Source organism: Cyprinus carpio, chromosome A20 (assembly GCF_018340385.1).
Source record: "Cyprinus carpio isolate SPL01 chromosome A20, ASM1834038v1, whole genome shotgun sequence".
Lineage (NCBI taxonomy): Eukaryota > Metazoa > Chordata > Actinopteri > Cypriniformes > Cyprinidae > Cyprinus > Cyprinus carpio.
Genome location: NC_056591.1, coordinates 1,092,473 through 1,102,995, shown reverse-complemented (window position 1 = coordinate 1,102,995; position 10,523 = coordinate 1,092,473). Strand labels below are relative to the sequence as shown.

The window sequence follows — 10,523 nt, the reverse complement described above, 5'->3', positions numbered from 1 at the left end:
ATATTTGAAAAATGCCAAATATCGGCCGATATATCGGTCGACCACTAACTCTATATCTACAAAATGATGAACTGAGAATGCAGATTGGTGCTTGCTGAAATAGTTTTATTATAAATATGAAGGGGAAACAATTCATTCATGTTAACAAATGTAGCATTAATACAGATGCGGCATTTACTGCATCTGACATATTTTCTCATTGACACACCCTCAACTCTGAAAAATTAAAATACAGTTTCCCGCTTCTAATTATGACTTTTGATGTTCATGCGCATTGAATATAATCTTTCTGGTCATATGGCACTCGCCAAATGGTTTATTACACAACTGTCATCATCTTCTGCCGCAGAAGAGCAGTTGTGAGGAAATTTTCTGTCATCTTTGAAGGAATGTAATATGAAAATTGTAGTTAGTAACATTTATGTGTAGAAACATTGTGAAAGTAAACGGTACATAACAAGCACTGGTATAAACATAGATATCTATCACATGACCAAACATGATTCATCGTTTTCAGATAGCCTCTATGTTCACAGGCCAAGATGCATCACTTTCACATTTATCCACAGGGAAGCTCCTAAACGAAGATGTGTTTTCAGACGTGTGTCTGGATTCATGTAGACCTCCAGAGCTCGTTGGGTTGTTCTGATGAGGTCTCTGTGTGTTTTCAGTCACCTGGTGGCCGTGGCTCATCGAGAGCTGCCCGTGAAGGGAAGTTCAGCGGCCGTGGCTCAGGTAAACACACTGATTCAGGCCTCAGCGGCTGTTATTGCACCGATGTGCTTATGATGAAAGTCCTGCTTGTCCTCAGGCCCGACTGTGTCTGTTCAGCGCCGTCCGCTCCGTCCTGGCCAACGGCATGAGGATACTGGGGATCACGCCGGTGGAGAAAATGTGAATTACTGTTTGTTAATCTCTAAATAAAAGTCTTTTACCTCGGTGTTTGTTCATTTCCTGGTAAAGCACACCACATCATGTGTTATGTCTTTATTGAGCATCTTTAAATGTCTTCACTTGTGATTGAGGCCACAGAGAACAAGAGGTCACCTCGGCCTGTGTCAGATAGAGAAGAGTGACCGCACATGATGGCTTCAGTATCAGCACTGCAAGCCACTGACAAAATAAAACCCCATTTCCATGCAGCCTCCACAACAAAAAGTTTATATACACATATTATATTCTAAAAATTTTTACAACATTATAATATTTAATAATGAATCATCATTTTTCTCTTCCTTCATTTCTAAATGCATGGAATAAAGTTTTGTATGGAATAAATGTAATGCACGTGTAAATGAATATGTTTGTATATATGAAGGTTGATTGAGAGTGATTGATGTAAACAGACCCACTGTAGTACAGTACAGGACCGTCTCATGTTTAATCAAGTCTGTGGATTCAGATGCTTTGTGCAAACACATCGGTCCATAAGAGCAAAGCTCTGCCTCATAAACCCATACAGAGCCGGTCCCGGATCAAGAGGCGTACCCTAAACACAGGATTCAACATCTGCTCCGTAATTAAAACAAGTCGGCTTCCCGAAGCCGCTCCGTTTACGTCAATATTTAAGAACACTTGAACAAATAGCATTGGCAATCTAAACACAAACCTGTCTGAAGTGCACATAGTGTTTTGGCATCAGTATATCTGCATTAAAACCTACAAATGAAATTATACAGAGAGAGAAAAATAACAAAACTGAAGTGTTCCAGTCCTTCCCAGAGCCCACTCCCACCCTCCTCCACCGGCACGGAGCACTCAGCGCTTCTCCTCGCTCCTGGTGTAGTGCAGTCAGCAGAGGACCTTCATCAGACGGAGATGAGCTTCTGCTTGTCCTCTCGGTCTGCGCTGGGCTTCTGCAGTCTGCTGGTGTCTTGTTTGGGCAGGCCGTACAGGTAGATGGACACACACACCAGCAGCGCTCCTGTGAGGAACGTCGCCGCTGCACAGAGCAAAGAGTGAGTGAGCACCACACCACACTTCACCACCAGACCCCACTAACCGTGCAACACATCTATACAACATCCTAATTAATACTGACACTCAAAAGTTGCATCTGTCAATATTAAGGCAAGAAAGGTTTGTTTTGCTTCCATAAGTCGTCTTCTTTTGGGCTAGTGGAAAGAAAACATCCAAAACATGATTTGGCTTCATTACGTGACTGACTGCACAGACACTACTGAAGAGAGCTGAACTGAATGAACAAATCACTGAATCAGCAGCTGACTTTAACAGGAAAATGACTCTTTTGTTATCGTCTTCTTGTATCATTGACAAACTATTTTCCTGTTTAACTCTGTAAAGCTGCTTTGACACAGTCTTGTATCGTACAAAGCTCTAGACAAATAAAGTGACTTACACTTTATCTATTTGCAGTCCAGTTTCAGTGCATATCTTTAAAGGCGGTTTTGTTTCTCTTACACGTGTCCTCTCTATATTCTGAAGGCTTTTACTCAGAAGCGTGTTCATATTTCATTCACACTGATTTTTACATTTTATTCCAAAAAAACATGGTGAAAATGTGTTTGTTTTCTGTCTGTTGACAGTATTTTCTGGTTTATGATGAAAAGAGAAATCCTGAATCTTTTCAAAAACCTTATATGTGTCAACAAAATCAAACAAGAATCATGAAGGCTCGGTTCTTACAGGGATCAAACATTACTGTGTAAATATATGCAAATGAGTGTGTATTTAATTAGATAATACTCATCTGTATGGCTCGGTTCTTACAGGGATCAAACATTACTGTGTACTACAGAGCTGCTTGAAAGTCTGTGAACCCTACAGAACTTTCTATATTTCTGATTAAATATGACCCGAGAGATCATCAGATTTTCAAACAAGTCCTGAAAGTAGACAAAGAGAATCCAATCAAACAACTGAGATGGAAATATATACCTTGTTTTGTTTTTTCTGTAAAATGATCCAGTATTGCATATCTGTGAGAGGTAAAAGCATGTGAATCTCTAGGATTAGTAGTTCATTTGAAAGTGAAATTAGAGTCCATCTGTTCAGAGGTGTCTTCAGTCACAGATCAGGTGTCAGTGCGTGCCCGGTTTCATTTAGAGATCTCTGAGGAGCTCAGTAAAGAGTTGCTGTTGTTCATCAGGCTAGAAAAGGTTACAGAAACATCTCTGAAGAGCTTTGACTTCACAAATCCACAGTCAGAGAGATGCTGTACAAATGGAGGAAATTCAAGAGCACTGTTCCCCTCCCCAGGAGCGGTCGACTGACAAAGATCGCTCCGAAAGCAAGACGTGTAATAGTCTGCGAGGTCCCAAAGGAACCCAGGGTAACTAAAGGCCTTTCTCACGTCGGCGGATGTTAATGTTCATGAGTCCACCATCAGGAGAACACAAGCCACAAGGAGAAATCCACCGCTCTCCAAAAAGAAGATCACCGGCCATCTGGAGTTTGCTAAAGTTCATGTGGACAAAACAGAAGTAATAAACGACTGATAACAAAAAAAAATTACGTTATGATAAAAAAAAAAAAAACAAACAACCTCATCCCATCTGTGAAACACAGTGGTGCTGGTATCATGGTTTGGGCCTGTTTTGCTGCATCTGGTCCAGGATGGCTTGCTGAATTATACCAGCAAATTCTGAAGGAAAATGTGAGGACATCTGCCCAAGAACTGAATCTCAAGAGAAAGAGGGTCATGCAGCAAGACAACGACCCCAAGAACTCAAGAAGTCTTTCTACCAAAGAATGACTTGATGATGTTTTGGGTCACATAAACCAACAAATAAACAAAAATCCCAAAGCTCAACAGACTCTCAACCAGCACTGTTTTGGGTCATATTTATGCAGAAATATAGAAAACTCTGAAGGGTTCACAGACTTTCAAGCAGCACTGTATATACTCCGTCAGACCAGCTGATCAGAAGACGACCTGACTGAACCATGCACTCACTGATCTGCAGGCCGAAGAGAACGACGGACGCCACGGTGGACAGAACAATGGCAGCGGCCGCAGAGAAGCCCTTCATGATGTTATCGGTGTATTTCACCACCACAGATGTGTACATTCCTCCCACGCTAGCCAAAACTGCAGGCAGAGAGAGAAACCCGTCAAACTGCTTCAGTGGCATTCAGGAGCTCTGTGTTTACAGTGAGAGGTGTGACGCTCGCTGGGGGTATCCTCCAAACGTCATAAAGGTCATGCAGACGTTACTCACAGACGACTAAACAGACCCACGGCGTGTATCCGTAGAAGAAGCCCTTCTCCAACACTTGAGCCCCGTCTGTCATGAAGACCCCTATGAGGGTCACCACGATTCCCGACAGGTACATCTGGATGTTTCGCACCCACAGAGACGTGTCCGAACTCTTCAGGACCTTCTCAAAGTACACACCTGATCCCAAACAGAGAGTCACTAACACTCCGTATGAGAGAGCATCAAAAACACGACCGAACGTATCGTACCTGCAAACCCGGAGCAGAGCACCGCCACCGCGATCGCCACGAAGCCCAGGAACGGGTTCTGCTCCACCTGAAGCACAGCGAGACGTCCTCGTTACACCACAGATCAAACACCTTAGGACAGCCCACATTACACATACACACTACTGGTCAAAAATGAAGATGCTTTAGAAAGAAATCTCTTCTCCTCACTAAGGCTGCATTGATTTGATCAAAAATACAGTAAAAATAATAATACTGTCAAATATTATTAAAGCGCAAGCCGCTAGGGGGCTTTTAGGGGGGTCATGTTTGACCTACAGTCACCAAACTTCATACACATGTAGATCTCATCAGCCCCAACAACTTTCGCACTGCATGTCATTAGCTCCGCCCAACAGGAAGTTGGCTATTCAGAGTTTAGTGAAAAATGCATGCTGTGGAATTTGACATACTCATCCTAGGGTTTTCATCCGATCGCCACCAAACGCGGTCAACATGATCTAAAGACACATGGGATGTTAAATTGCATAAAAGTGTAAAGTAAGTGTGTTATAACTTCAGCATACAGTATTCAGTCTGATTTTGATCAGACTTCAGCAGTTTTGTTGTATGAGGCGATCACATAGATGTCACTACTAGGAGTCAAAGTTATAGCACCACTAACTGGCAGCAGGAAGTATGTCATTTTCAAAATGCTTTGAAATCAATCTCTACTTTTTCTTAATTTGCTTTAAACTCATAATAATGTCAAGACATGGCTGATGTAATACTGTGAAGGCATTCTTGATATCTTACATACTGTTGCCATGGCAATGCCTCAAACTTAAATATTCTTTTGCAGTGTTTCTGAGGCACTTAAGATGCTTAGAGTTTCATGAAGATCGACACACATCAGCATTAATGATCAGTTTTTCAGTCTGGTTCTCATGGGAGCACCTGGAGATTTAGTTTGGTGCTTACACTGCACATAGCATGACTCATTAAACAGAACTATCCTTTATTTAGTTTAGTTTAGTTTTTTATTTTTAAATTAAAACAAAATAATAAAAAGTGTGATAATACTATTATATTTTAAAATAAAAGTACTAAATAAAAGAGTACTAAATAAAAATACAATTATTTTATATTACACTTAAAGGTGTCATGTGTAAAAATTGAGGTAAAAATATCCAAAAAATGACCTACACGCATCAAAAGAATGAGAAGAAATAAGGGCGATGATGTCATTAAAAAAATGTCAAGTTATAGTGCTGCAGAGATATCAACCTTAATTAGCATTAGCATTACTAGCCACGGCCCGACAGGTGTCGTAATACCAGTTTCGGCCATGGGAGGCGGTATGCGGGCAACATAACCACCAGCCAACCTGCAATACACGAATAACTCGCACGGCTTGTGGGCGTCCTTCAACCTGATGTCAAGCAACCGCGCTCGGAATCACAAATCAAATCCGATAAGAAAAGGAGCCGAAACAGAGTAAACATCGGCACTGCTTTCCATCGCTGGAGACAACTGATGGACTTGAAAGAAATGAGCTTTGACTCCGAACTTCCAACATTTCTTTTGGATTGGTAAGTAAGATGCTGTTAGTATTTCGCTAGAAGTTTGTTTTATATGTTTGCGTATTTTTTTTCGGGAAGTTATAACATAGAAATGTATCGAAGGATGTTCGATAAACGTGCTAATGTTAGCGATGGCTAACCGTAGCTGCTTTTGATAGTTAGCTAGCTATAACTTACCCACAGATCCGATCCGGTTTTCACCTGTTATCTACCAAAGCCCGTCTCTACCAAGCTGATGCTAAAATGTAACATTACCTAAGAAGCTTGAAATGTCTTCGATGATAATGAACCCGAGAGAGAGAGAGAGAGAGAGCGCGAGAGCGCCCGCCCCGCCGCGCACGCACTCACTACTATATCAGAGCGGTCAAGTTTTTGAAAGCGTGTGAAAAGAGTCAATTGCGTGTGTCTCACGGTGAATGCTTGAGAGTTGGCAGCTCTGGTTACGGTTGGTTGGCGCAAGCTTGGTCAACATCAGCTGTCTGATGTTGACCAATGATGTTGACAGAATGCTGTCTGTCAAATTAATTTAATTCAAATAATGTGTATATACAATTCAAAATGTAATATGAACAAAACGAATATGAACATATTCACTGGTAAAGGTGAAGGGGAGTAGCTTGAAGATGTCATGTTTTAAAATCACTTGACATCACCCAACGTTCCTCTGGAGGCAAAACGTCCTCTTAGGCTTCGGCTATGGTTCTAGGGTTGTTGTGAAGGTAGGGGCGGAGCATAGAGACTATGCCGTTTCTCGTTTGTTACTCTAGAGTAGACCAATTCACTTTATTGAGGCATACTGCCCCCATCTGGTATGGAATGTGGAGTATGACTTGATTTTTTTGCCAGACATTACACGTAGAGTTAAAAAAAATACAATACTAATATATACATTTTCATTTTTTCCTTATTTATTTAATTCAATAATAAAAAAATTTAAATATGAAATTTCAACATTTTCAAACCTAAAATCAGCAAGCTTATATTTTGGTGGGTTGCCATCACCAAAATAACTTGCACGTCAGTGAATGTCAGTTTTGATTTTGCGCTGAAACCGGAGCCTGGATTTATGCTAATGACAGTTAGAGCAGGTGCTCTATAGCGCCACCTTTTGACTAAAGTGGGGGGTGGGGTAGTTTTAGCTACAGACACCAAACTCAGTGCATATATTGCTCTCATCAAGCCGGACAGCTTTCTAATTTACAGTCATTAGCTATGACCAACATTAAGTCAGCTATTTTGGTTTAAATTTGTATTTTTGAAAAATTCAGGCTGTGCATTATTGGATCATGTGACACTGAAGACTGGGGTAATGATGCTGAAAATACAGCTTTGATCACAGAAATACATCCTTTATTTCACTATTTCTGATCAAATAAAAGCAGCCTTGGTGAGCAAAAGAGACTTCTTTCAAAAACATTAAAAAACTTTATTCTGAACTTTAGACTGGTAGTGTACAACGCTCTTGAGGCTCCAGTCTAGACGCTACTGATTTCAAGCAGCCAATAAATCAGCTCATATGTGGCGAGTGCTGATGGTACCTGGACTTTGGTGGACAGCGGCGGTGTCCACTGCACCAGCGTGACTCCTCCACACAGCATGAAGACGGAGAACCACTGCAGGCGGCTCAGAGAGCGGCTGAGCATCAGCACCGTACACAGCGCCGTACAGGGGATCTTCAGCTGATACGTCACCTGACACACAGACGGCAAAGAAAACTCACCTTTCCACCATTCTCTGAGCTAAAGCCAGCAGAAAGCATTCATTCACATGAAAAATATGTTTGTCAGCATGAAACGATATTCTCTCATAATCTGAGTCAAACAGGATATTCAACGAGAGAAACAGGAAGGGCAAGATTCCATATGACTGACAGCTGTGTGACAAATAAGACAAATTCATGACATGAGCTGAAAAGCAAAGTCACTTAAAAGTTTACTGATGGAAGATGAACAAAAACAACACGCGGAACGATATCGATGGAATCAGTTTTCCAGCTGATGGACAATAAACACATCTACGGCCGATCCGTCTCAGACTGAACTTCAATCAGGGTTATTATGTGTGAATAAAGATGATCTGGTTAATTCAGTTTGTTATTTGCCTAATAAATGACAACAAAATGTTTAGTTTTAAACACGCTTTTGACATGATCTAATAAATTTGCTAAGCACTGTGTATAGCTACACAGTTTGTGAGGACTTATGTTCAGCAGTTCTTTATAATAGTTAGCGTTTAAGCTGGTGCAGCGCTGACTGCTGGAGGGTCATGTGTGACCGGATGAGGCTGAGACTGAAGCCTGCGTCCAGATATAAAGAAAGTGCCTCACTGATATGATAAAAAAAACACCTCTTCACCAACAAAACATCCTATAAGAATCCATCCCATTCAATCAAAACAATCATTTTTTTTATTTTCTTCTCATTTTTTATCATCATCACTTCGTCTCCTGCTCCTGCTCTTCTCTGGACTCCTCAGTCTGTGTTAGAGAGCTGCATGAAGGTTCTTCCTAAATGTCTCGTTTTGTGTTCAGCTGAAGCAGTTTTGACAGACAGCGAGGACAGACTTGTATTTCTGGACGCGCGGAGGTCACTGTGCTCATGATACCTGATAGACGGCAGCATCCAGGTTGCTTAAGGCCACGAAGGCCATGTTGTTCTGGATGGCGTAGACGACCGACGGCACGCTCAGCTTCAGCAGCTCCACCGGACTCTTGAAAATGTGGCTGACCACTGCACTTCTGCACCGGCCCAAGCCTCCCGTCTCCCTGCAGCACACAGCATCACAGCAATGTGAGGACAGAGCGCGCGCACACACACACTCACACACTCTACTCTCACACACTCACTCACTCTCTCACTCACACACACACACACACACACACACCTGAGCAGCATCCCCAGGCTCAGCAGCAGCTTGATGATCTCGGTCACACACACACACACACACACACACACACACACACACACACACACACTCTCTCTCTCACACACCTGAGCAGCATCCCCAGGCTCAGCAGCAGCTTGATGATCTCGGTCACACACACACACACACACACACACACACACACACACACCCCTGAGCAGCATCCCAGGCTCAGCTCAGCAGCAGTTTGATGATCTCGGTCACACACACACACACACACACACACACACACCTGAGCAGCATCCCCAGGCTCAGCAGCAGTTTGATGATCTCGGTCACACACACACACACACACACACACACACACACACACACACACACACACACACCTGAGCAGCATCCCCAGGCTCAGCAGCAGTTTGATGATCTCGGTCACACACACACACACACACACACACACACACACACCTGAGCAGCATCCCCAGGCTCAGCAGCAGTTTGATGATCTCGGTCACACACACGGCGGTGGTGGAGAAGTACAGGTCTGAGGACACGGTTCTGGTGTACCGGAGAGCCACGGTGTACGCGGCGGCGATCAGGGTCATGACGGTCAGGCAGTAGATCTTGAAGACCACACTCACGGACTCTGACACACAGCAACACCAACATCACTGATCCGACACAGGAAGTACCAGCAGCACGATATTACTAGTGGATTTGATTTGTGTCCTGAAGTAGCGCGCACTTACCGCTCGCCATGACTGAATTCTGTCGGTTAATCAGTGTTTACAATAATCGATAATCTTCTGATCAGGGCGTCTGTCTGCATTTCTGTTTCCAACACGAATGAAGTCCACGCCAGCGTCAGGAGCGACACACGGGCACTTCCGGCTACACACACCGGGAGACATTTCAAAATAAAAGTCTGCTTGTTTGTAGACCGATGTTTTAACTGTAGCTCAGCGAATAAATGTGCATTATTTACACCGACAGTGATACCTCTCGTTTTTATGATACAATTCAAATGTAGTTTATACTATTTATTCAATTTCCCCAATCATTAACCATATTTAGAGTGGTTTAAATTCACTTTGGTACATTTAAAACAAACAAAACAAACACACAAAAATAAAGAAACACAAAAAAAGTGTGAAAAAAACTCAAAATAAGTTTTAACAAAAATCAAATTAAAAATCACACTTAATAACAATTAAAATAAAGAACATTTAAAAAATAATACAATAATATACTAAAGCACATGTAAAGATCTTGATTATAATTTTAACCATAGTGTGTTATTTGATATTACAATATATTTGAAAAGGCAACTCTATCATTACAGATGCGTGACATTAATACATGCCATACATTCCCATTTCAATGAGATAATTCATTAATGAAGTATTTTAATAAAGTATTAACACTAACAAAAAAAACCATAACAAACACCAAAAACAAAATAAAAAAAAAAAAACAAAAAAAATAAGTCTTAAAAACAATATAAAATTCAAATAACTGCATTTAATATAACATTTTATTTTAACTAAAACTATAATATATTTAATTGCAATTTATATGCAATTAAAGGGTCTGAAAACATTTCATTCAGGTCGTTCAGTAAGCTAGAGTTATAAGGGTTTTTATAGTTCTATAGAATCAGTTCTATAGAATCTGTATAGAAATCTGTACCA

At 41.5% G+C, this 10,523-nt stretch overlaps 2 protein-coding genes across 4 annotated transcripts in view; one reads left to right on the top strand and one right to left on the bottom strand.

Moving 5' to 3' along the window:
* The window catches only part of rars2 (arginyl-tRNA synthetase 2, mitochondrial), an 18,584-nt gene extending 17,644 nt beyond the window's left edge, over positions 1-940 (top strand). Inside the window, 2 exon segments of the mRNA XM_042777307.1 lie at positions 672-735; positions 812-940. Coding sequence (XP_042633241.1) covers positions 672-735; positions 812-898 — 151 coding nt within the window. The 3' untranslated portion in view covers positions 899-940.
* Positions 941-1,357: 417 nt separating this feature from the next.
* slc35a1 (solute carrier family 35 member A1) lies at positions 1,358-9,743 on the bottom strand. 3 transcript variants are annotated; one of them, XM_042777303.1, is made up of 8 exons: positions 9,582-9,743; positions 9,301-9,478; positions 8,575-8,734; positions 7,509-7,661; positions 4,430-4,496; positions 4,182-4,358; positions 3,917-4,051; positions 1,358-1,942 (listed from the first exon to the last, which is right to left on the bottom strand). In XM_042777303.1, the coding sequence occupies exons 1-8, from the start codon at positions 9,589-9,591 to the stop codon at positions 1,809-1,811; spliced, it is 1,014 nt and encodes a 337-aa protein (XP_042633237.1). In that variant the 5' UTR covers positions 9,592-9,743; the 3' UTR covers positions 1,358-1,808. The 3 variants fall into 3 exon arrangements, with proteins under 3 accessions (XP_042633237.1, XP_042633239.1, XP_042633240.1); XM_042777305.1 differs by lacking the exons at positions 9,301-9,478; positions 9,582-9,743 and adding an exon at positions 9,125-9,194; XM_042777306.1 differs by lacking the exons at positions 9,301-9,478; positions 9,582-9,743 and adding an exon at positions 8,854-8,908.
* Between the last annotated feature and the right edge of the window lie 780 nt (positions 9,744-10,523).